The following is a 27116-nucleotide window of genomic DNA, read 5'->3' as shown; positions in this document are numbered from 1 at the left end:
AAAGCACTACAAACCCAAGAACTGAACCCCGAAAAGAGTCTCCTCAGTCAGCTGGTCCTAAGACTCACTAACCCGACTAACCCTACTAACTCTAACCAGTCTCAGACCAGCACTGCTTCTCACACACACATCAGAATAAACCAAATTATCAAACAGTCTAAAAATACATATCTGGAACATTGGGATCAGGAAACTTAAACACAAAGTAAATTATAATTCTATCGAACTTTGAAATCAAATTATGAATTGGCAGAATATCTCCAGAGTGTGAGAGACACAAAGCAGAGACGGATCCTGAGCAAGTACAGGCTGAGTGAACACAGCCTAGCCATCGAGACCGGCAGACACAGAAAGAGCTGGTTACCCCGAGAGCAAAGGGTGTGTGTTCAGTGTAGGACAGGAGAGATAGAGACAGAGACACACTTCCTCCTTCACTGTCACAAATACAGCTCAGTCAGAGAACTCTACTTCAACAAACTCACTGACTTAATACAGGACTTTACAGCCATGACTGAAATAGATCAGATAAAGACCTTACTAGGAGAGGGACAGACAGCAGCAGGTGAATGTATGTGTGTGTGTGTGTGTGTGTGTGTGTGTGTGTGTGTGTGTGTCTGACCTCAGCGTGTTTCCCTACTGTCCGCCACAGTGACCCTCAGTAATGTATATGTGTGTATGTATGTATATGTATATATATATATATGTGTGTTAAAACACTGTGTTATCGAATGTTCACAGATATTGTAATCTGTTACACTGTTAATTTGTACAATTAATTTAATTTGTACATTTAAATTTAAGTTATATACTTTATTATTTTGATGTCTTTATAATTATTCTATGTGTTCCAAGCTTTGGCAATATTGTAATATGTACAGTCATGCCAATAAAGCATTTTTGAATTTGAATTTGAATATTCGTCAACAAAATAACAATGCTTGATAAGTGCTGGAAGGATAATGAATAGCATATATTTCAATTCTTCTGCACAATTGCAATAAACAATGAGCAGCGTGAAAATAAATATTAACCATAGACAACTACTTCTGTGGTTTATTATCTCGCTTTGAGCGCCGAGTGTCGTTTTAAGGATTTATATAAATTAATCTTAAAATTACCAAACTTCTGTGAATAATTGCAGACACTAAAAAATGTAGTGAGGTAGAGTATTTCTGAGCACTGTTGAACAGTATTTCATAGCAAGCCACTAATCCATCGCAGTATGGTCAAAACTAGATTTTTAGTGTCAGCGATTCTTAAAATGTCAAAGATGCCATTTAATGGGAGAAGATACAATTCTAAATTCAAATAAAAATCTGTGACAGACTAATATTTTTTGTCTACACCATAGATAGAAAAGAAACTAGTCAAAATGTCAATTTTTTTTTTTTCAGGTAAGTGGGTTACATCAGTCACATTTTCATGGTGTTTTGCAATAATTTATTTTCCACCCCAGTGTGGACATCACAACCCATGTCAAATGTTTCCACGAATTTAAGCACTCGCAATTCCTGCCTAGATCATTTACACATTAAAATATACAACCTTAGGGTAAAGTTTGTTAAATCATTATCCTCAAAATTAGCAGTGGTTTAAAAATTGGTAGTGGGTTTATTGGGTGGCCTGGATGAGTGTGAGACTCCAGGCCTGAAATTATGTCCCAGTCCAGCCCTCATGTACAGTAACTGACAATAGTTGTCCAGTACCACGGTTCCATTCTCACAGCACAGGTTTGCAGAGAAAGCAGTTGAGAGACCAGAAAATTTGCAGGTGTCAGTTCGGATAAAGAATTCACACTCCTAAATAACAATCTTGTGTGCGAGAACGCAAATGTATTAAGCACTAAAAACAGGTCTGACAACCATATTCTGCTGCTTTGGTGTTTCAAATAGTCCCGGTTCACATACCCTGAGAAACAAGTTGAAATGGGAAGTGAACGGGGCCGAATTAAAAAAAAAAACACATTAAAACACGCATGAGAGCTGTAAAGTTCGTTTTTACAGTTGTTTAGGGTTTGTGGCATAAAACTGCATAAAAATGGTTAGCAGCAAATTTAACACTAAAATCAGGTTACCGCACATTTGTGGCTATAGTTTTAAAACAGTATTTTAACATTTATGGATAGACCCCAGTGTAATACCTTACCCAGATTTAATTTTTGTGGTAATCACACCACCTTTAATTGGTCCCATTTTAAAAGATCAATATCCATTTAATTTCAGATGTGTACACAGTGGTGAAAATTATTCTCCATTGAGAGTTAAACACCAATTGAGATACTGCAGTCACAACAACTCCCCACTATTAATGCCCTCTCAATTAAAAACACATGGATAATGAATCCAAACAATGCACCTTCTAGAAAGAGGGAAAACATAACTGAAAACAAAAAGATCAATGCTCGTACTACAGGCAGATCAAGTGCAATGCATAGACTTTAATGACACAATAACACTGTACAGCTAAATTGATACATTTTCTGCATGTCAACATTACACTGATGTATAAAAATGGCACAGTAGGCCTAATAAAACAAAGACACATCTGGACTAAGAGTGGCCAAACTACCAAATTGCCCACTTTATTTATCCATCCTCACTTTTTTTTTTTGTTGCATAATCCCTTAATCCAGCTGCATCTCCAGTGCCCAACATTTGAAACAGACTCAGTGGACCAGTCCTTGAACACGCCAAGACTCAAGAGCTCATCGGTCAGGTGAGATTCACACCTCCCAAAGTCAGGCAACATCAGAATGGGGCCTTGAAGGCATAGGTCAAGGCATGGTCCAGTTAAAGTAGATTAAGATGAATGCGTCACACTCAAAATAGAAAGTTAACATGAGCACTGGAAATGCAGCAAGGTATACATCAGTCAAACTTTTTCCAGTTACATACAGTGGAGAACGGTGTCCATGTGTTCATTTCACAGTGAAGTGCATTTTACACAAGCATCGGGTAATACATTCAAGCATTACAGAAGTGCATAATGGTTTAGTATCTTGTGCCCCTTTTCTTCAGTGCACCTGATGGGACAAGGCACAAATAAATATGAGAAAAGCATTAAAAGGCACAGCACCTGTAAATGGTGTATTAAATAGAACTTAACTCACCTCTGCCTCTCTGGCAGTAGGTAAAGTCGGTCTCATCACAGTCATCATATTCACTTCTTGGCCTCTGCGGGAGGAACGCCTTACAAGATGGCCTTCTCAATGGCACCCTCCCTTTAAAAATTTGGTCCGACAAAACAGACTTTATATTTGCACTGAAATTATAATTTATGCATCTAGATAAAAATGCATGTGAACTGTACTGCAGTACACATCCTACCTTGATCTTGAGGTCCACCAACTTGCCTCCAAGTCCTTGGCTTGACTCCACAGCTTGCCCAGTTCTCTTGATCAGACAGATCATCTCTCCATTGCCGTTCTTAAAAACCCACCACACCTTTGCATTGGTTGACCATCTTAAAGGAATTAAAATGCAAATACAAAAAGACAGACATTGAAACCCTTACCAATACAAGGCCTGCACAAGGCACCCTTTTTAATTCGCTTGTCCACTTTAGCCAGAGCACCGTACTCATCACTGCACTCTCCCTTGGGATGTCCCCGAACCTGCTCGTGTAGCTCACAGCTCTCTTGGCCTTCACATTTTAACTTCCTGTGCCAGTGCTTGGCACAAAGACGACCACAGGGAGGCAGTGCATGCCTGCTGTAACACTTCTTCTTGGAAACCCTTGGGGACTCACAATTACTCCGCACCTCTCCCTCAATGTCATACTCAATATCTTGATCAGATACCTCATTAGCAAGTTCCCTCTCAGGATGGCTGCGGTGCTCAACCATTTTACCCAGCACTCCCTCATCCTGTAGGCTTGAGCCACAGCAGGCACAGGTTTTCTGGCAGACCAAACAGGTTCTCTCTACACTCAAGAGCTCTTTTCGGGAGCGAATGGGCACGTCACTGGTTTCAGCCAGTTTGCCACCACCCACATACACGTGCCCAGGAATGAGATCAAGATCCTCCACATCCGTAGAGAACATTTCATCTCTGGAGGAAAGCTCATCTATGGAGGGACTCAGAACACTCTGGCGCTCTTGGGCCACTGGAGGGTAGTAGCTGTAGGGATATGCACCACCAATTGAGGACAAATGGTTTTGGGGAGGCAATAGAGTAGATGGAGAATGAAAGTATACAAGTGGGTCAATCTCTCGTTCAAGACCGAGGCCAGTTGTAGTCTTATTGCAGGGCAGGCGAAGAATTTGATATTGTAGGTCAAAGTCTTCAGAAAGATTTATCAGAGGTTCCACAACCACAGCAGCATCAGTGGAAATATTTTGTACCAGCTCATCGGGCACCACACCCTCATGCAAGGAAGATTTTTCCAAATCATGACTCTCTGATGGAGATGAAGTGCTTTTGGCACCACAACAAAACACATTGCCAGTGGCATTGGTTGCAGACATTTCACTTTGATAGCTGGTTTCATCAGCAATGCACTGTTGATTATCTTCCTCATTCACATCCTCATGGACAGAGGAACTGTCAAGAGGCAGCACATCTGATAACACGCAATCATCCAGTCTGCCTTGGCTTGACTCTGCATCATATGCAGAGTCACTGTAGGTTGTAGCCTTGACTTGAGTGGCCTGCTCCTCCTTTGAAGCAAGTTGTAATATGGACTCTTCATTTAAACATGTCAGCTGCTTCTCTCCCTGAATCACATCAGGAGTAGAAGAGACCACGGTGTTAGACTCTTTATCACTTGCTTTGTGTTCACAGGCCTTGAGACCCTCAATTTTGTCTAGCAGTTTGTTGACTGAATCACTAGGGTCTGTTTGGACCTCAGAACAGGCAGTCTCGTGCTGCATACCCTGATGTTGATAGTGGTGGCGGACTCGCAAATCATACGAAGCAACGGAGGGGAAGTGTGGGCTGATTCTTCTGTAATCAATTGGCTGCATGGGTGCATGTGGAATCACATACCCAGGATACTGCATAAACTGATAAGGGGGCATGTAGGGACGGCCATAGTGCAAAGCTGTTGAGAAATAGTAACTTAATGGTTTAGTAGCTACAAAAATAAGCAACTTTAAATAACCACACTAAACTTACCTGGCCCTGGAAAGCCATAGTGTCCATATGGATTCATAGGCCACTGATACATGTAATAAGGCTGAGATGGTGGCTGAACGTAGAAAAATGGTCTGGTGTGGTTCACTGGATGGTGAGGTTGCCCAACTCCCATTGACTGTGAAGTGTTGTTTATGCCTAAAACAAAAATTTCAACTTATTTGCTCTGCCTAAACAAGCAAAAAATAAGACTGACTATCATAAGCATTCTTACCTTCCATTGTTCTGTGAGGAGACTTTAAGACAGTACAGAATACAAAACACTGCAATACTGTAAAAAGACTACCAAAACTTTAACAATTACAACACGATAGATTACAAGGGCCATTTAAACTGGACCAGCATGCTAGTTTCACAGTAAGATCACATTAACTTTAAAATAACTCCGCACATTACTAACCTTAGATGTGAAAGTGACAACGTGGACTTAAATGTGTTTACAGCGAGAGCAAATAACTCTGCGGTTAGAGCTTTGTACTTTAGATTTATATGTTTTGTGAAGTTTTCAGGGAGCAACATTAATGCAATCAGTGGCTGCCAACAGGTGTACCCAATCTAAACTCTTTTTAAAGCCTGTGCATGTTGGTTTTTATTTAAAAGCAAACGTTGAAGTGTGAGCAATTTCTTCTTAAAGGTGCATTAAGTAATATTTTCCTCAAAAAAAAAAAAAAAATGGTACTCCTTAAGAAATGAATTGTAATTTTGAAACATGTAGAAAATCACAAACACTCAAATTAAAACTAAGAGTCCAGTCAGATCAGTAACATTATAAAAGCTGTTTTATTCTACATGGAGAGGGTCCGCACATGAGGGCTGCCATGTTAGATTCACATGACCAGCCAAATACTACTTGGTTAATCTTAGTAACCGTCCTATTATTTGACACTTTCAATCACTGCATCCAGGCCACTAGGTGTCAGTGTGTTTCTAAGATTAACAAGAACTTCGTGCACCTTTAAGTTTCGTTTACGCCAAACGTGTTATTGACTTTGTGTTTTTGTTTGTTTGTTTTTTCCTATGTAAACATGCGCTAGGTGGATGTCTTTGACCTTTGCGCGGCGTCTCGAGCAGTAGATTGGCATGGTTTTAGATGCCATGCTGACTGTTAAAAATACGACTCGAGATGCAGCGCGTGAATCATCACAGCGCCTCTATGCGGATTGATAACAGTCATGTCACGTGCTTCTGTGTTACTTGTAAGTGAATGAGTGCTGCGCTTCTCTAACTACGGTAAGTATATACATATGCGTTGACAGCTGCTAGAATGTTCCAAATAGTTGACCTAACCTAACAATATTAACGCATACGTATTTAGACGTTCCTCTACAATCTCTCTGGCCAGTTTTTGGAGATATTTTCTCAGCATTAGCTTGTTAGCCTACGAGTAGTCTGTATTAGAGGCGTTTAATCAGAGGTACGTTTTGTTTTTGTATGCTGTATACGTCTGTCAACCTGTGCAGATTTGACGAATAACAATGGAGACTGTAAAACATCCGTTTTTTAATGAATTGAGATTTATTCAGAAAAATGATGTAGCTAATTTAGCTTTGGATGAGTTGTTATGGTTTCACTTTCCTTTCACCAGATAGCTTCTTAGCTAACCTTGATTTGGTGTAAATGACATCCATTCGTGTTATTTAAACGAGGTGACAGTCATACATCCTATTAATTATAAGTATTAAATGTAAATAAATGGTAACATTTCAATGTATATTTGACAAGTCAATCAAAAAACGTCTGACACTCTTTGTCTATGCCTCAAACATGAATAAATCACAACGCCACTAAACTTTAGCTATAAAGTGTATATGTGTTTACTGCTGCTTTTTCATGAGAAATTGTGATCTAAGGGAATGTAGTCCCTGTTTTTAAATGCTTTGAATCACTTTCAGATATGGCTTCTCTCAGTGACCAGCTGGAGGAGGTTAGGGCAAATGCGGAAGAGAGTTTATCTTCTTTAGGCTCTGCCCAGGAGATGAGGGCAGGGGTGGCTGCCATGGCCAACATCCCCCTCCCCCCCTCCAGTAAATACAGGTGCATAGCAGCTGAGTGTATGCTGAAGGAGAACAGTAGTGGAAACACCAGGAAGGAGGTGAGAGCTGGTGTAATGAATCATTTTCTTGAGAGTTTATGATTATGCAACAGGAAACAACTGTTGTAAACCTTTGACTTGTTTCATGCTGCTCTCTTCTCTATCATGCTTAGGCACTGTTAAAGTCATTTGCACATAGTGACCTATAAATATATGTAATGTATGGGGACCGGCCTGGCTGTGTGAATGACTGACATAAAGCTCATTAAAATGCAAAGTTTCCTGAGGTGTTTCACAATAATCTGTTTTTTCACCCTAGGGTGGATATCCCATCCTTTAAGTCTGTCATTCGTTTCCATTAATATTAGCACTCAAAATTCCTGCGTAGATCATTTTTGACACGTTGTTTTTTTAGGGTTGTAATGAAGTCCATTTTGTTGCAAATTAATATCTCCTGATCTTTTCAGACACTTGGCTCCCTGCAGAAACTTTCCACAGCTCTTAACATCTTGGAGAAGTATGGTTCTAATCTTACCAACTCCAACAGGCCAAAGTACTGGCGTACAGTGAAGTACAACAACCCTGTCTTCAGGACCACCGTAGATTCTATTCAGGTGCGAGGTGGATGAGATCATAAGACAATAAATGTCCTCCCATAACCCCCACAAAACATCTGAAACCTACATGAATCATCTTCTTTTAGGAAGGCAGAGCAGTACTCTACCTTTATGGGTACACCAATCAGCAGCCTGATGGCTTGAGCTTTCCTGATGATGTTCTTGGGCCAGATGTTGAGAAGGTGGCGTCGGTGACTCTTGAGGTCATGAGCCTCCGAATGGAGCTGGACATGTTCATCAAGGTCTGGTACAGTAAAGCATAAGCCCTTTAAATAACTGTTTTATTATTACAAATGAACTGTAACTCATATATATTATTTTAATTTCATGTAGGGTGCCCATCCTCATCCAGAATTCTTTGAAAGACTTATTCCCTCCCTCACTCTGCAGGTACTGTTCTTTTGTCCTTCTATTCAAAATGTTTTATTTTTCTGACTGGCTGTAAGTTCTAACTAATTCACAGTTGTACATCTTAATTGTATTCGGTTTATAATTTTTGTGGTTAAAATTCTCATCTCATTGTTTACTCATCCTCATGCGATCCAAGATGTGTATGACTTTCTTCTGCTGAATACAAACAAATCTTTTTAGAAGAATATCTCAGTTCTGTAGGTCCATACAATGCAAGTGAATGGTGATCAGACCATTGTAGCTCCAAAAATCACATGAAGGAAACATTAAAGTAATCCATAAGGCTCAGTGGTTAAATCCTTAAATTCTTCAAAAACCGATATGATTGGTGTGAGTGAGGAACAGATCTGTATGTAAGTCCATTTTATTTTTAATCTCCACTTTCACATCTGAAAGTGATAATGATAGTGGAGATTTTAAGGTAAAAAATGACTTAAATATCTGTTTCTCACCCACATCTATATCACTACTTAAGATATGGATTTAACCACTGGGGTCTTATGAATTACTTTTATGCTGCTTTTATCTGCTTTTTGGACCTTCAGATTTCTGTTCACCATTCACTTGCATTGAAAGTACCAACAGAGCTGATATATTCTTCTTAAAATCTTCGTATCCCTTTTGAAGGTATAGTTAACCAGAAATTTTAATTCAGTTATTCTGTCATGCTCCAGAACCAATTGACTTTCGCTTCTGTGGAACACAAAAGGAGATTTATGACAGAATTAAAGCCTAAAACCCAAATTGTACTTCAATTTTAATGCGTCTGTGTACAGTCGAAAACTAGCCTATCAAAGTATACTTGACTGTGTGTGCATACACAGGCAGTTGGCGCATGCATGCTACGACTGCTATCAGGCACCGGACTATTTCTTCAGTAGTTTAGACCAATAAAGATGTCTTTATATTCTTTCAGACTGGAGTTGCATAAATGCAGGGATCTCCTGACATCCTCACACACACGCTCTTGAGGGGCACTTCCACTGTTGCTATCTTTACATTTGTCTCCTGTTGTTTAGTGGAGATTAAATCTTTTAGCACATGATGAAATTTGCGTCACACGTTTGCACTTCAGTCTCCATTTATTATTATTGTATTTAAAAAAAGCTGCAATGAAACTGAAAGGTGACTGAGACCAACAGCTTTTTTTATGTTCAATTTTTATTTTTGGGTGAAATATTTCTTTAAGATTTACTTCACAAACTCTGTATTGTCTTATAAAATATGTACAGGATGATGAGGAACTCAGTCCGGATGCAGTTGCCTTCTCTTCTAGTGAAAAACCATGGGAGAAACAGACTACCTCGCCAGTGTCGGGTCCTTCTCAGCCCAAATCTCCATACAGTCCAGCGCTACCTCTGACTTCTCTAGTGCCCTCTAAACAGACAGGTGAAAACATCACACTCACCATTGTATTTAAAAAAATACTGCCTTTCCCTTTAAAGGAATAGTTCAACCAAAAATAAAAATTCTCACATTATTCACTTACCCTGATGCCATTCCAGATGTGTATTACTGTCTTTCTTCAGCAGAACACAAATGAAGATTTTTAGAGGAAGATAGAGCTCTGTCAGTTCCAAGTACATGGGTGCCAGCACTTTGTTGGTCCTAAAGTCATATTTAGGCAACATAAAAGTAGAGATGCACCGATTGCAATTTTCTTGGCCAATTCAGATTTCTGATTTTTTGCAAGTGTGACCTGCCGATACCAATTTTTTCCGATTTTCTTTCTAAGAACTATTATTGACCGCATATACAAACAAAATCTACCTTTCTTCGATGCAACATACGCTCATCTTACGTTAGATGTCCAAATATCCAGTTGCCAGATCTTGAATGAAACGCATCCTACTCACACAATCGACACATCATACACATTACAAATCATTTATGACCTCAACCTGGCAACCTACAACCCATTTGCGCTGTTGATATCTGCGCAGGCAGTAGACGTGGGATGTTAAATCAAGCATCGCTGGTAGAGGGGAGGAGAAGAATCAGCTGGTGCTCCGGTGAAGAAAAACAAAATATACATGTATATTTAACAACAGCTGGATGGAAGAATTTAATTTCATCCCGAAGCCATATTGACAATGCCCACGCCTTTTGCAATGTGTGTCGCACTGATTTTAATATCGGACACGGTGGGGAAAATTACGTTACTCAGCACATTAAATCACAACGGCACAATTTGTATGTATTTAGCCTGCCTCTGCCATCCAGCACCCCACTTCACCTCTCCCGGATTTGTGTACCCAAATGTTGACAGATAACAAACAGGCTGCGTGTGTGACATGACACGAGATTAAACAACTCTGGCATTGCGACGTCGGAAAAGTACCTCCTACTCTGTATTGAGGAAATGTATCCGATTTCTGAACCCTCTGTCCTCAACTATGGAGAACAGCTGGTCATCCAAGGCCATGAATTCCATAATTTTCCTCGTAATTGCTTTGGTCTTTTCGCTGCTCATTCCAAGGAAAGATAGGAGAGGCTGCTGACTTGTGACTGGCTCTGAGCTCTGGCTAGCTTTAGCCGCTTTCCCTTTTTAGCTTCTTTTTTAAAATGGGCATTTTCAGCTGGGTGATGGTGTTTTAAATGTCTAATTATGTTTGTTGTTCCGAAAGTTATTGTGGTGGTTCCCCCACGGTTTACTTTGGCCTTACAATTATTACACATTTCGAACTTTATGTATTCTTCACTCATAGTGAAGATCTTCCACGCCAATGACATGTTTACGTACGGCTGTGACGTTATTGCCAACTGTCAACAAAACGGACCGGCTTGGAATCGGAAAGACGTGAGGCTGACCGGCCGGTCACCGGTCCGGCCGAGCATGCGGAAAATCGGCTAATTCCGGTCCCTGGCCGGTCGATCGGTGCATCTCTACATAAAAGTAATCCACAGGTCTCAGGATGACCAATGAGTGTCTTCTGAAACAAAAACATTTGAGTAAAAATAAATAGATAATTAAAACATTATTCACTTTTTAAAAACGCTTCTTCCCAGCAGCTGATGCAAAACGTGACATAAGCATATCGGCGAGTTTGCGTGAGAATCCGGAAGTGGCACATATTTACAACAGAAAATGGAACGTCAGGCGTAGGGCTGCCCCCTAATTGTTGACCAACTGTTAGCTGATGAAAAGAGTCTTGGTCGACCAAGTTTTGATTGGTCAGTTGGTCGCAGTAAAAAAAACTCCACAAGAAGTGGCAAAGTCACGCAGTCAATGACGGACAGACATGATCGTTTACATAGCTGGTCTATGCAGTAATTAATTATGTCTGGCATGAAATACAAAGTGTGGGATAATTTCGAGAGGGTAAAGGATGACCTAAAGAAGGTGACATGCAAACTCTGCAGGCAAATGTTCGCCAATCATACATCGACCTCAAACATGGCTTATCATTTGAAACATGTAAGTAGCCTAACGTTAGCCATTTAGCATGGCTGCTCGCTCTGTTACATAACCTAGATAAATATGCGCTATTAGGATTATTCAAGTGTTCGTGGGGAGTGGGGAACCTAAATTAGTACCTTGCTTGCTGCATGTTTAACTTGATGTACATTGCTCTCTATAAATTAACTAAATGTTCAGTCAGTCTACCTGCTGGTTTTTCTGACACATTCAAAATCATTACCATTTTTGCCAGTGTCACTGCGGTTCGCTTTGTGCGTGCACTTGTAAAATGTATATTTTAAAGGCTCATTATTTTGGTTTAGTATTTCTCTGTAATGTAGAACAGTGTTAGCAATGTTACTTATAACATTCTTTCTCAGCCCTGGAACTGACTCCTTATAATAGAAGTATATGGGTGCCAGCATTTTGATGGTCCAAAAGTCATATTTAGGCAGCAACAAAATAATCTGCACAACTCCAGTCAATCAATGAATGTCTTCTGAAGTGAATCGATAGGTTTATGTAAGAAACAAGTCGATAATGAAAATGTTTTTAACTTTAAATTGGAACGCTCACGTGACTAGGGCTATTTATGTAATTAAATTAATATAATAAATGTGCGACAACTAGTCGACTAATGGCTTAAACTAATATCTACTAGTCGACTAGGAAAATCTTTTGTTGGGGGCAGCACTAGTCATGTGAGCATTCGCCCATTTCAAACTGCCTCAGAGCCCTGGATGGAAGCACCGATTTAAAGTTAAAAACTTTTTAATTATCAACTTGTTTCTTACATAAACCTATCGATTCACTTCAGAATAGTGTTGTCACGGTACCAAAATGTCAGTAGTCTGTACCAATACCAGTGAAATTTCACTGTACTCGATACCATTTTCGGTACCAAAGCAAAAACAGGTTACTAAACAACACTCTTTTATTAACAAAGTCTACAAAACATTAGCAGCAGAACTAAGAACAAAAATATGCCATTGGGCAACACTTTAATTTAAATATAATATTTTTTAATTATAAGAAAACTGAACAATGTATGCTTAAAGTATTTTTGAACATTTATATAAGATTTACTTTAACTTTTAATTTAAGTTTTTACCAAGTACTAAAAAAAAAAGCATAAATAAACAAGCATAAAATAGAATGAATAAAAACAATTTCCAAACTAATGTGCAAAGTGCTCTCTTATTAATAAAGCTGCATATTGCCAATTTTCTTCATGATAAGAAATGCATAGTGACATATATATACACTCACCTAAAGGATTATTAGGAACACCATACTAATACTGTGTTTGACCCCCTTTCGCCTTCAGAACTGCCTTAATTCTACGTGGCATTGATTCAACAAGGTGCTGAAAGCATTTTTTAGAAATGTTGGCCCATATTGATAGGATATTATCTTGCAGTTGATGGAGATTTGTGGGATGCACATCCAGGGCACGAAGCTCCCGTTCCACCACATCCCAAAGATGCTGTATTGGGTTGAGATCTGGTGACTGTGGGGGCCATTTTAGTACAGTGAACTCATTGTCATGTTCAAGAAACCAATTTGAAATGATTCGAGCTTTGTGACATGGTGCATTATCCTGCTGGAAGTAGCCATCAGAGGATGGGTACATGGTGGCCATAAAGGGATGGACATGGTCAGAAACAATGCTCAGGTAGGCCGTGGCATTTAAACGATGCCCAATTGGCACTAAGGGGCCTAAAGTGTGCCAAGAAAACATCCCCCACACCATTACACCACCACCACCAGCCTGCACAGTGGTAACAAGGCATGATGGATCCATGTTCTCATTCTGTTTACGCCAAATTCTGACTCTACCATCTGAATGTCTCAACAGAAATCGAGACTCATCAGACCAGGCAACATTTTTCCAGTCTTCAACTGTCCAATTTTGGTGAGCTTGCAAATTGTAGCCTCTTTTTCCTATTTGTAGTGGAGATGAGTGGTACCCGGTGGGGTCTTCTGCTGTTGTAGCCCATCCGCCTCAAGGTTGTGCGTGTTGTGGCTTCACAAATGCTTTGCTGCATACCTCGTTTGTAACGCAGTGGTTATTTCAGGCAAAGTTGCTCTTCTATCAGCTTGAATCAGTCGGCCCATTCTCCTTTGACCTCTAGCATCAACAAGGCATTTTCAGCCCACAGGACTGCCGCATACTGGATGTTTTTCCTTTTCACACCATTCTTTGTAAACCCTAGAAATGGTTGTGCGTGAAAATCCCAGTAACTGAGCAGATTGTGAAATACTCAGACCGCCCGCCTGGCACCAACAACCATGCCACGCTCAAAATTGCTTAAATCACCTTTCTTTCCCATTCTGACATTCAGTTTGGAGTTCAGGAGATTGTCTTGACCAGGACCACACCCCTAAATGCATTGAAGCAACTGCCATGTGATTGGTTGATTAGATAATTGCATTAATGAGAAATTGAACAGGTGTTCCTAATAATCCTTTAGGTGAGTGTATATACAGTGGGTACGGAAAGTATTCAGACCCCCTTAAATATTTTTCACTCTTTGTTATATTGCAGCCATTTGCTAAAATCATTTAAGTTCATTTTTGTTTCCTCATTATTGTACACACATCACCCCATATTGACAGAAAAACACAGAATTGTTGACATTTTTGCACATTTATTAAAAAAGAAAAACTGAAATATCACATGGTCCTAAGTATTCAGACCCTTTGTTCAGTATTTAGTAGAAGCACCCTTTTGATCTAATACAGCCATGAGTCTTTTTGGGAAAGATGCAACAAGTTTTTCACATCTGGATTTGGGTATCCTCTGCCATTCCTCCTTGCAGATCCTCTCCAGTTCTGTCAGGTTGGATGGTAAACATTGGTGGACAGCCATTATCATGTCTCTCCAGAGATGCTCAATTGGGTTTAAGTCAGGGCTCTGGCTGGGCCATTCAAGAACAGTCACGGAGTTGTTGTGAAGCCACTCCTTCGTTATTTTAGCGATGTGCTTAGGGTCATTGTCTTGTTGGAAGGTGAACCTTCGGCCCAGTCTGAGGTCCAGAGCACTCTGGAGAAGGTTTTTGTCCAGGATATCCCTGTACTTGGCCACATTCATCTCTCCCTCGATTGCAACCAGTCGTCCTGTCCCTGCAGCTGAAAAACACCCCCACAGCATGATGCTGCCACCACACATGTTCTATCTTGGTCTCATCAGACCAGAGAATCTTATTTATCACCATCTTTGAGTCCTTCAGGTGTTTTTTAGCAAACTCCATGCGGGCTTTCATGTGTCTTGCACTGAGGAGAGGCTTCGGTCGGGCCACTCTGCCATAAAGCCCCGACTGGTGGATGGCTGCAGTGATGGTTGACTTACTACAACTTTCTCCCATCTCCCGACTGCATCTCTGGAGCTCAGCCACAGTGATCTTTGGGTTCTTCTTTACCTCTCTCACCAAGGCTCTTCTCCCCTGATAGCTCAGTTTGGCGGCCAGCTCTAGGAAGGGTTCTGGTCGTCCCAAAGGTCTTCCATTTAAGGATTATGGAGGCCACTGTGCTCTTATGAACCTTAAGGGCAGTAGACATTTTTTTGGTAACCTTGGCTAGATCTGTGCCTTGCCACAATTCTGTCTCTGAACTCTTCAGGCAGTTCCTTTGACCTCATGATTCTCATTTGTTCTGACATGCACTGTGAGCTGTAAGGTCTTATATAGACAGGTGTGTGGCTTTCCTAATCAAGTCCAATCAGTATAATCAAACACAGCTGGACTCAATTGAAGGTGTAGAACCATCTCAATGATGATCAGAAGAAATGGACAGCATCTGAGTTAAATATATGAGTGTCACAGCAAAGGGTCTGAATACTTAGGATCATGTGATATTTCAGTTTTTCTTTTTTAATAAATGTGCAAAAATGTCAACAATTCTGTGTTTTTCTGTCAATATGGGGTGCTGTGTGTACAATAATGAGGAAAAAAATGAACTTAAATGATTTTAGCAAATGGCTGCAATATAACAAAGAGTGAAAAATTTAAGGGGTCTGAATACTTTCCCACTGTATACATATATATATATATATATATATATATATATATATATATATATATATATATATATGATTAAATAAGTCGCGAGCAATCACGGTCTAATTAAGCTGCATTTAGCGTGCTCGCGCGAGGGATGAGTGTCCCCGAGGCAGAGTCTCTCTCAGCCGGGTGCAGTTTCAATCTGTCCCCCTTGCTGTGCGTTCACACCAGAGGCGGCGAGAGCGTAAAATCGGCTGTAAGTCATTCGTTTTCAATGACAGCCAGCGTCTCTCGGCGGCGAGAAGTGGCGCGGCAAGTCTTGGGCGGTGTGGGCGTCAGATGAAAGTTCAAGTGCAGTCAACATTATGGTAATGAGCTTTGACGCGGTTCGGCGGCAACCTATTGGAATATAGAAGTGCTCCGCTCAAGCGAAGTCTAGAGAACACAACAGTGTAAACTTTGGTTCCCACCAAACATTCGTTCCGAAGATAAAATGGAGGAGAAACTAATTATTGCCGTGGCGGGTTTCATAGTAATATATGATCTGTCCCTGTTTGCTTACAGGGATATAAAACAACCAAGACCACTGTTATCAAAATAAAATACATTTGTAATAATAACTAACAACTATAATTTTAATTACTTTCTGCCATCGATCGATTTCTTATTTTCACATTTTAAAGAGGATATACGCTACTTGTGATAGGTCGTTAAAAAGTAAATGGTCGACATGTCTGGATGTTTAAATTGCAGCCCCTTTAAATATAGTTCACAAAACAAAGCATTCTGAACAAACGTTGCCCCCTATTTCAGATATGTCAGAGCGTCCACGAGCGTTGAAGGCAGGGCAGCCAGAGTGAATTTTGACGCTCTCGCCGCTTCTGGTGTGAACGCACGGTTAGATCGGGACATTCTCGCAACTCATAGAAGAGGCACCGACCACACAGAGAAATGCCAGTTTCTGAGTTTATAGTTATTAACATGAGCTGCTTCTGTATTATTTGAACTTTAATAAAGCAGTTTTACTGCATTTAAGATGTTACGCCAGGATGTTTCCTTTAAAGAGCTCCGCCTCCGCTTATACCACAACCTTACATGCTTCTGAATGTATTTTTTTTTTTTTTTTCACATTCCCTAATACTTTGGGATCTACATAAAATAAACTGTGAAAGTTTCGAGTGCATCAGGACTGATCTGTGTAATTCTTCCTCCATCAGGCGTGAATTGCTGCTCTCGCGCGTCATTGTTACAGTTTAATGTGATTTCATGTTACGTTAAATGATTTCAGACGGCTATTCAACAACGAACAGTTTTCTTGTCAGTTTTGTATTTTTGACGATGTCGATAATGCCGACTAAACGTTTCAGCCCTAATATAAATGATAATATGCTTTTAAACTCACCTGCTTTATTTGCTTGAATAAATCCAGACGTGTCTTGTCTTTCATGTGCTTTATTAAATTTGATGTGTTCCCTCCTTTCGTCAGAAAATTGTGAAAGCAGCGTTTACAAATAGGTTTTTGCTGATCTATGATGTTTCCCTTTTCATCAGCCTCAAATGCAAATAATTTCCAAACCTGGCTTTTTCCACTTTTCATTTCGACATGATTCAGTTGAGACTCCGCAGCAGCTTTGCTTGTCATCATCTTTTGCTTGTTGTGAGCGTTCGAAAGTTCCCGCCTCTGCTTGGGTAAGTGGGGTAGACGGTACTCGGTAGCCCGGTACCTTCAGAAATTCTGGTATCGTAAATAATTTTTTGTTTGAGTTGGTACCGGTATTTTTGACAACACTACTTCAGAAGGCATTCATTGATCAACTGGAGTTGTGCGGATTATTTTGTTGCTGCCTAAATATGACTTTTGGACCATCAAAATGCTGACACCCATATAATTATATTATAAGGACCTGACAGAGTCATATATTCTTCTAAAAATCTTAATTTGTTTTCTTCTGAAGATATGCAGTCATACACATATGGGATAGCATCAGGGTAAGTGAATAATGAGAGAATCTTTATTTTTGTGTGAACTATTCCTTTAAGGAATATGTTTAATTGTGGGTATCCCCTCTGTTAGGCTTCTGTTTCCAATTTCATTCATTTTCAATTGCTTTGCAGACAACTGCACCATATGTGGCATTAATCCGGTCTCCGCTCACTGTCCCACCTGTACTCAGCGACTGTGCACAGAATGTGACAGGCTGTATCATTCCCATTCAGGACGATCCACACACATCAGGATCCCTGTAACTTCCTCCAAACCCACAAAACGGCTTAGGTTAGCATTTTTAAATGAAACATTTTTTAAACTTTTGTAATCTGATTTTTCTTTTTTTTTTCAAAACTGCATATTCTCAGTCTCTGCAATGACTTTCTTTAGCTCATCTCTGTCTACATGGCAGTGTTCACACTGCACTACAGTAAATACAATGCAGCAGGTTTTGTGTGAAACCTGTGATCAACCACACCTGTCCTCCACTGCACCCTCTGTACAGGTGGAGCCATCACAGCCCTCCACAATATCTGGTGAGTCTGTACATTCTGTATAGGTTTAATTTTTCAAAAATCCTGCATTTGTCATAGTTTCTGCACCAAATTGACTGGATCCCACTTTTTTTTAAATGCATAAATTACTTTTTAATCAGTTTTGCTTGAACATTTAAAAATATATATTTATTAGTAGCTTATTTTCCTTGTAATCAACTTGAAATCGAAATCTTTGAACGTTGCATTTGTCAATTAGAATGGCAGTGTAAAAGCTGCACAGTGGTGAATGCAGGCAGCAGTATACTCTGTGTGGTGTGTGAGCGCCCTCGTCTGGCCACACGGCCTCCTGTTGCACCCTCACGGCCAACTCCCTCTGCTACAGGACTAATGGACAGCAAGGTGCCAATTTTTGCTTTACTCCATATGCAATATTAACTCGCACTAAATATTTTTGCAGTTTTGTAGGTACATATAGTATTACAGTTGATGTTGCCACTTCTATCTATGCATATATTTCATATTCATTAATTTGAGGATGTGATAATCATCCCTTTGTTGAGCATTTGGAAGTTTTAAGAATTGATCCTGTTTTTTCCTATTTCTTTTTTCCTTCTCTCATTCAGTGGGTTTGCCAGTTCTGTACATATGACAACCACATGCCATCACCTGTCTGTGAAATGTGTTGTCTTTCAAGATCAGACCCTGCCCCATCACTCTCTAAAGTCCTGCCACTCTCTAAAGTACTGCCACTCTCACCTGCGAAGGACATCACACCGCTTTCAACCACACTCAAAATCACACCCACTGAGGACCCTGATATAAAAAGACAGAGACTAATGAGGGAGGAGGGGCTTAAACTGATTCAGCTTATTCGTGTAAGTCTTATATTTGTACTATGTACAGTTGTTGTAGCCTGGACTCCATCCTTATAAACTTGCAGGGATGGTTAATGGCAAAAATGAAATTTCTGTAATTATTTACTCACTGTCATGTTGCTCCAAACCCATATGGGAAAAAGATCCATCGGAAGTGAATGATGACTGACATAATATGAAAGTGAACAGATACTTTTGTCATTCTACTTAACATTTCCTTTTGTGTTCCACAAACGAAAGGAAGTCATACAGATTTGGAACTACATGACTGTGAGCAAATTATTTGTTTATTTTTGGTATAACTGTCTCTTTAAATCCAAGTGGTTGCTTTCACAAGAGAGAAGTTCCTCTCTGGATTTATTATTGGTACATTTATTATTTGTACTCTTTACTTCAGGAGGGAGAGAAAAAAGGGGTGAGCCCAGAGGAGGTATACACAAGCACTTGTGTGTCAGGGAACAACAATGTGACCCCATATGACTGGCTGAAGACAGAGCTTCCTCACATGCTTGATCAGATCTGTGTGATGGCTGCATCCTGTCAGCAAGAACTCAATGCACAATCCATTCTGCCAAATGTTTCGGGGGAGAACGAGGGCCAGAATGGACAGAAGAGCATTGCTGTTCCCCTGTCTAGAGCAGAAGCCAAACGGGCCTGGCTGGCAGCAGGGGGCGATAATGAGAAGGCTATCAGACAGGCTCTCCGAGACCGTAGAGCTAAAGTGAGTTCATGACAGACCAGCCTTGTGCACCTCATCACAATGAAAAACTTGCTGGTTTGACTACCTATTACAGTAATATTATGAATTCTTAAATGTTGCTAGACCTTTCAGAATGGTATATGATGTGATTTAATATGCTAAAAAATGGTCTGAATGGGCTGCATCATGAAATGGATAATTGTAACTTAGTTCTCGTCCTCCAATCTGATTGAACAAGCGGCATTGAAAGAGAGTTGATATTTAGTATTAGGATGCTTTACTGTTTATATCACTCTGCTTGTCTTATTTGCAGCTGTTAGTCTTTACGTTTCTATGCCACAAACTACGGTTGATCCTGCTTTGGCTTTGTTTGGAACAATTTTGTTAGCTAACCAACAATAGTCAAAATAACTGTCCATATTGTGTCTAATACGTAAATGCTCCGTATTAACTTCTTTTTCATAGAACTGTTGTAGAAAAGCAATATTAGATTCGTAATCATGCTGTTATATTGAATATTAGCATAACTGTGATTACCTGCAGCCTCATGTTTATGGCTGAATCACAACCATGATGCTATTCAGTACAACAGCACTTTGCTCACATGGCAGTGCATGATTATATACATCCATATAATTAAAGTAAGCAGTGCTTAGCTAACGATAACATTTTTAAATATTATTGTTAATATAAACTACTGTTTTTGTTTAAATTTGTCATCTTTTATCCCCGCACAGACGGTTATTAATTTATTCCCTTTAGCTCCACCCTCAGATATAAGCACTTTATTTTATGCTTTGATTCCATTGTTTACTTCCCTTTCATTCAACAATGTACGTTCATCCAAACTGAATCACGCCTGCTACTACAAATGGCCAAGGTAAGCATACTTACCAAAATGAGTTAGCCAATCAGAAGCGCCTTCCTTCAGTCACACTATCTGATAGGCTAGATTTTAGTTTGTCAACACGTTCAAGTTCATGCAACTATCTGCAGTGAAAGCATCAGCGACCTACGCAGATTTCAATAAAAAATTGAGAAAGAGAGGCTATAGAAACTTCAACAAGTGGGTGATTTTACAACAAAATCGTGTTTCTGAACTGTGGGAAGAGTGACTTGTGTTATCTTTTCCTAATTCGGCCACCGGTCTGTGAAGAAGTGGCTCAGGGAAGCTGCAGCTGTGAGCTCCAGGGCAGAGCGAATTCTCTGTTGCTCTGATATAGCACCCAAAGTCTGTTGTTTGTCTATTGCAAATGATGAGTGAGACTACATTCATTTGAAGAGCTTGCGTTTATTCTTGCCACCAACAATATCTTGCATGGTATGAACATAAACGTTGGGGTGGGCAAAACTTAAAACTTTTCCCCTCCTTGCTCTTCTAACACCGAGCAGCATGGCTCGCACACACACCCACACAACACTACGCAAAATCCTCGAACTACAACAAATCCCACAATCCTTACACATCTTAAAGTGGTACATCCCAATTTCTCATAACACGTGTGAGGACAATGATATTGAAACTAGTAACTAGCAATCTTTTCTTTTTGTTTTATGTCAAAACAAGCTTTTCTAGCACTATAGTTCATTGTGTGATTTAATGGACACATGACAATCTTTTATTTGTGATATGAGCAATATTACTGTCCTGAATTGAAAACAATTTGGTCATGAAGTTTGCCACTGTGACAATTGTTTTCATTGGCTGGTGGATTCTAAGGCAACAATTTACGTCAATAACATTTCCACAACATTACACTCGCCCATATAACGCGTATTGGGCACAGCGTTAAATAATGCTTATTTATGCTTATAAAACCCACGGGACGTGCCTAGGATAATGACGGTTCTGTGCTCGATATATAAAAAATGTATTCCATCTCATGCACTAATTTTGTGCATTTAGTACAGAACAGCTGTGCTTGGTTCCTGCACTCCGCAAACGTGCTGACCGCGTTATATTTACAGTGCTCCAGATATATTTCAGTTGCACAGCACATTAGCGGAATTGACCCTTCGGCAAGCCGTGCCTTAAAATCGTTTCTGACCAATCCTGTCTTAGTAACTGCTGCTCCGCCGCCATTTCTCTGACAAGTGTTTGCCTTTTTACAATGAGATCCTACGGGTGTATGTTTGAGTAGTTTTAAGCTGGATTTTATCAAAATGATCCAAAACATTTTAAAGACTTTGTTGCTGGGTCACTTGTTATAGTGGTATGAGGTACCTAGAGAGGATACATGCAGTGTTTTTTTCTTTCTTTTTTAAAACATCTTTAAATAAATACTGAGAAGTGCATGCTATGGATTAAAATGTGTCATTCCTTATACTCATATGAACAAGTATAACATTAACGAGTCCATCTACATTTTCTCCAGAGTAAATTAAAGCTAATAACTTAACATTAATTAATTTAGGTATTGATTCAGGTCTTAGTATAGGTGATAGTAAATAAAGAGTTCACAGCAAACTGAATTAGACGTAGCGTGATTATGAAAACGGAGCCCCATATATAAATATTTTGGGCACATTTTGTTCTTCATTTGGTGTAACCCTGCAAAAACTTCTTGATATTTTTTTACAAAAAAATTACATTTGTCATAAAAGACAATGCAAGTGTGGATAAAAGCATTTCTCCCAGATGCAGTTGAAATTCAAGCCAAGCAAATGCAACATTCAGAGCAGAATTATCTGTTGTTTTAGTGGAGTACTTGTATAAACCTGAGCTTCAGATATGTGTGCTTGTCATCTGTTTACATGTTGATATCAGACACACACTGAAGAAGATCCTTAAGTTCTCGTCATTGTGTATGTATTAGCTTTTTTTTTTCCTTTTTTTTTTTTTTTCTGGCAGAAACCAGACTCACTGTGGGGACCAGTTCCCCTCTGGCTAAACAACATGAATATAATATGAATATAGTATGCTAAATAATTAGAAATATCATGAAACTTTGATTTATTTATATATCCCAGAATGTCTATCAACCTAAGTTTTAAATATTGTTTGTAATTGATTTATCAATGAAAGTAATTAAAGTTTTACCAAGGTTTTCATTTAAACAAAAGCAATTTTTTAACATGACGTCTTGTCTTTCTGTGTATGTATTTGTTAGGTAAAAGAACTAGGTTCTATGGGCTTTAATGATGTAGCTCGCTGTGAAGAAGCCCTGAGGCAGAGCGGAGGGGAGGTGAGGGGGGCTCTCGTCATGCTGCAGCGGCATTCACTGGAGCCCTTCCATCAGCGCATGTGGAGCAATGAACCAGAGCCCCCCATCGACATCAACCATACTGATAAACAGGTGACTGACCTTTTAACTTCGTGTGGATTCACTGAAAGACTGCATTGCTATCTCACAAGTAGATGTACAAAATAGTTTAAGCAGCTTAGCCTATTATCATTTTTATATCTGGTAACTTAACTTTTTTTTTACATTTTGTAACATTGGCTGCTTAAGATATTTAAGGTGGTCAGTGGTAAATTGACTGTTATGTTCAGAAAAATACATACTAAATAGTGTATTCTTTGTGTTCAGCGTGTTTGTCGTAGGTTACTGGCGGTGTATGATTTGCCCAGCTGGGGGCGCTGCGAGCTGGCTCTGTCTTTGCTTCGGGATCCTGCAGCCCCATACACTCTGGATGATGTGGTACAGGCCGTGCGTGAGTCACATGATCGAGACTTCATTCGTCGTGTTCTGAACAAAGAATGCCCAATCTGCCTGTCTGTCTTTCCCCAAAGTAAGGTACTGAACACGTTTTCGGTGATAAGCAATTTTCTGTCCACACTGACACAACAGAAATAGAAATCAAGCAATCAAAAAAATGCCATGTCATTTGCCACTGGTTGGGACAAATCTCAGATATACATGGAGAATGGAGCTTTTGTAGCTTGTGGCTTTATCACGTCACACCTGATTAGGACAGTGTTTACGATCTTGTTTATAGTTAATCTATTTAGAGTGGCTAGTAAGACTGGTATCAGCCACTTTCATTTATGAAACTATTAAATTCCCACAATATTAAAACTCTGAGCATTTTGACACATGATGACATCTAAATGGAAAAATGCTTTCAAGTTTACAGCAAAGGCTGAATGTGTAAATGCACTGTCAGGACTCTACTTAGTAATAGTACAATTTTGTTTTGTGGTCTCTCTGTCTCACCTGCTGTATTTCAGATGCAGTCTCTGACATCGTGCCAGTGCTCTGTGTGCTGTGGCTGTTTCAAGCAGCATTTCACCATAGCAGTAAGGGACAAGCACATCAGAGACATGGTGTGCCCTGTCTGCACTGAGCCTGACATCAACGACCCAGAGCACTTTAACAGCTATTTCTCCACTCTGGACATACAGGTAAAAAAAAGTGAAAGAATAAATAAATAGAGATGCTGAGGATATGGACAGTATAATACTGGGAAATGACTTCCTCAAAGAGCAAATCGGCATGTAACTGTGCTTCAGGCTACTACTCTATGTGACGTCTAAAATTATCTCACTGTGTATTTTTGTGTGTTTGTGATTGCATAGCTCAGGGATTGTCTGGAACTGGATGTGTACGAGCTCTTCCACAAGAAGCTGACTGAGCAAGCTCTCATCAAGGACCCAAAATTCCTGTGGTGCAGCCATGTGAGTGACATTGTTACTCTAATACTAAGCAGTAGTCTCATTCAAGTGCATTTTACAATGACCTGAATTGAGCTGCAAGAATTAGTTGACACTAATAATTGAGGAGCATTTATGTTTGCATCACAGTATGTTTGCATCGAGGTCCAAAATTAACACTTGCTATGCACCAAATGAGAGTAAAAATTGCAGTTGGCCTGTAACTTTTCTAAGAAATGCTAAATAATGCTTGGTTGAATTATTTTAAAATGTGTGAATCAAATCTAAGACTTTCAAACATCTCCAGAAGGCAAGATCTGTGGCTATTGCGTGTGTCTTTTATGCCATTGGAACATTTAAGGTAATACGTTTATTATTATGGTAATAATAATGTCTCTCGCTCCATGATTGTTCAGGTAACTACTACACCAAAGCTGAGAACTACCAGAAATTACAATATAGCTTAACTAACAGCTTCTGCATAACTGCCGATCACAACTTTGAGCCGCAAAACACAGCATAATCAAACACGTTCATGGCACCTACCTGATACCCAAAGTTTCCAAATTGGGAGGATACTAGTGAAGGAATACTTTTAACAAATCTTTTACAGACTCTGGAAAAACTCCCAGAGTATTCCCAGAGAGTGATTCGTTTATTTTGTTGTGGCCTCACATGCGCAAAATTTATAGTTAGTGTTTCGTTCATTTTACACTTGACAGCCACATAGGATCTGTACAGGAAACGGAAATGATTAGTTCACCTACCGACTGGGTCTTCTGGTATGAGTCTTTCATTCATTTGACACGTGACAGCCACATACTGTTGGCTCTGTATTGGAAACAGAAATTAGTATTTCGAAATTATAACCTTCCTTAAAAACTGGCATTTACCCTGGTTTTATTTATGTATGGTGATTCATAGATTCATAGATTCATAGATCCAGGTGTCATCCTCCATGTTTTCTCTCCTACAACATAACACTTAAACTTAAACTAAGCAGCATCACTCCATGATCACTCGGAGTGAATTACTACCAAACTAAAGCTGATAAATGGAGTTAACCTAACAGCATCAGCATTGCTGTTCAACACTGCTTGGGTATCGCTACAGATGCTTGTACTTCAATCAATCAAATCATTTTATTGTCACACTACTGTGTACACAAGTGCAACAGTAGGTGAAAGTCTTGTGTGCAGTTCCGAATAACATAGCAGTACCAATTACAATAAACAACATATTTACACAACACAATTTACATAACAAATGTACACATACTTACACAATATACAATGTACAGTAAACAATACACACAATATAGAATACACATACAATAAAAATAAAAAGTAAGGGTAAGGGTATAGACCAATATATATATATATATATATATATATATATATATATACACTCACCTAAAGGATTATTAGGAACACCTGTTCAATTTCTCATCTAATCAACCAATCACATGGCAGTTGCTTCAATGCATTTAGGGGTGTGGTCCTGGTCAATACAATCTCCTGAACTCCAAACTGAATGTCAGAATGGGAAAGAAAGGTGATTTAAGCAATTTTGAGCGTGGCATGGTTGTTGGTGCCAGACGGGCCGGTCTGAGTATTTCACAATCTGCTCAGTTACTGGGATTTTCACGCACAACCATTTCTAGGGTTTACAAAGAATGGTGTGAAAAGGGAAAAACATCCAGTATGCGGCAGTCCTGTGGGCTGAAAATGCCTTGTTGATGCTAGAGGTCAGAGGAGAATGGGCCGACTGATTCAAGCTGATAGAAGAGCAACTTTGCCTGAAATAACCACTCGTTACAACCGAGGTATGCAGCAAAGCATTTGTGAAGCCACAACACACACAACCTTGAGGCGGATGGGCTACAACAGCAGAAGACCCTACCGGGTACCACTCATCTCCACTACAAATAGGAAAAAGAGGCTACAATTTGCAAGAGCTCACCAAAATTGGACAGTTGAAGACTGGAAAAATGTTGCCTGGTCTGATGAGTCTCGATTTCTGTTGAGACATTCAGATGGTAGAGTCAGAATTTGGCGTAAACAGAATGAGAACATGGATCCATCATGCCTTGTTACCACTGTGCAGGCTGGTGGTGGTGGTTTGATGGTGTGGGGGATGTTTTCTTGGCACACTTTAGGCCCCTTAGTGCCAATTGGGCATCGTTTAAATGCCACGGCCTACCTGAGCATTGTTTCTGACCATGTCCATCCCTTTATGGCCACCATGTACCCATCCTCTGATGGCTACTTCCAGCAGGATAATGCACCATGTCACACAGCTCGAATCATTTCAAATTGGTTTCTTGAACATGACAAGGAAATCACTGTACTAAAATGGCCCCCACAGTCACCAGATCTCAACCCAATAGAGCATCTTTGGGATGTGGTGGAACGGGAGCTTTGTGCCCTGGATGTGCATCCCACAAATCTCCATCAACTGCAAGATGCTATCCTATCAATATGGGCCAACATTTCTAAAGAATGCTTTCAGCACCTTGTTGAATCAATGCCACGTAGAATTAAGGCAGTTCTGAAGGTGAAAGGGGGTCAAACACAATATTAGTATGGTGTTCCTAATAATCCTTTTGGTGAGTGTATATCTACAGTAGTTGAATTGGGGAGAATATATTTGACTGTCCAGTGTGTGATACAAGATGATGATTAATAAAGTGCAGTGCTGATTGTTGATCGTCTACTTACACACTCAGTCTCTCTCGCTTTCACACAAACACACGCACGTCCTTTTTACTCTAATCATTTGTTAGAAACAACCTAAGCTGTAGTTAATATTTCTAAATGGACGCTTTTGTATTACTAATGGAGGCATGGGCGTGTCTTTTGAACTAGCAA

General features: G+C 39.8%; 2 protein-coding genes across 2 annotated transcripts in view; one reads left to right on the top strand and one right to left on the bottom strand.

Moving 5' to 3' along the window:
• Window positions 1-2990: 2990 nt before the first annotated feature.
• LOC127649703 (bucky ball-like) lies at window positions 2991-5353 on the bottom strand. The gene is made up of 6 exons (XM_052134936.1): window positions 5347-5353; window positions 5115-5288; window positions 3514-5040; window positions 3327-3425; window positions 3110-3220; window positions 2991-3022 (listed from the first exon to the last, which is right to left on the bottom strand). The coding sequence occupies exons 1-6, from the start codon at window positions 5351-5353 to the stop codon at window positions 2991-2993; spliced, it is 1950 nt and encodes a 649-aa protein (XP_051990896.1).
• An 859-nt stretch (window positions 5354-6212) lies between these two features.
• The window catches only part of LOC127648616 (E3 ubiquitin-protein ligase RNF31-like), a 31641-nt gene continuing 10737 nt past the window's right edge, over window positions 6213-27116 (top strand). The window contains exons 1-15 of the mRNA XM_052133299.1: window positions 6213-6362; window positions 7025-7224; window positions 7632-7778; window positions 7868-8023; window positions 8115-8171; window positions 9425-9581; window positions 17709-17868; window positions 17971-18116; window positions 18334-18476; window positions 18701-18952; window positions 19350-19673; window positions 22763-22948; window positions 23183-23389; window positions 23824-23997; window positions 24172-24270. Of these exons, the coding sequence (XP_051989259.1) occupies window positions 7027-7224; window positions 7632-7778; window positions 7868-8023; window positions 8115-8171; window positions 9425-9581; window positions 17709-17868; window positions 17971-18116; window positions 18334-18476; window positions 18701-18952; window positions 19350-19673; window positions 22763-22948; window positions 23183-23389; window positions 23824-23997; window positions 24172-24270 (2406 nt within the window). The 5' untranslated portion in view covers window positions 6213-6362; window positions 7025-7026. The remainder of the gene's footprint in view (window positions 6363-7024; window positions 7225-7631; window positions 7779-7867; window positions 8024-8114; window positions 8172-9424; window positions 9582-17708; window positions 17869-17970; window positions 18117-18333; window positions 18477-18700; window positions 18953-19349; window positions 19674-22762; window positions 22949-23182; window positions 23390-23823; window positions 23998-24171; window positions 24271-27116) is intronic.

The sequence above is a fragment of the Xyrauchen texanus genome, chromosome 9 (genome assembly GCF_025860055.1).
Source record: "Xyrauchen texanus isolate HMW12.3.18 chromosome 9, RBS_HiC_50CHRs, whole genome shotgun sequence".
NCBI classification, from domain to species: Eukaryota; Metazoa; Chordata; class Actinopteri; order Cypriniformes; family Catostomidae; genus Xyrauchen; species Xyrauchen texanus.
Note: the sequence above shows the minus strand (reverse complement) of the source record. Positions and strands in the feature narration are given on the sequence as shown.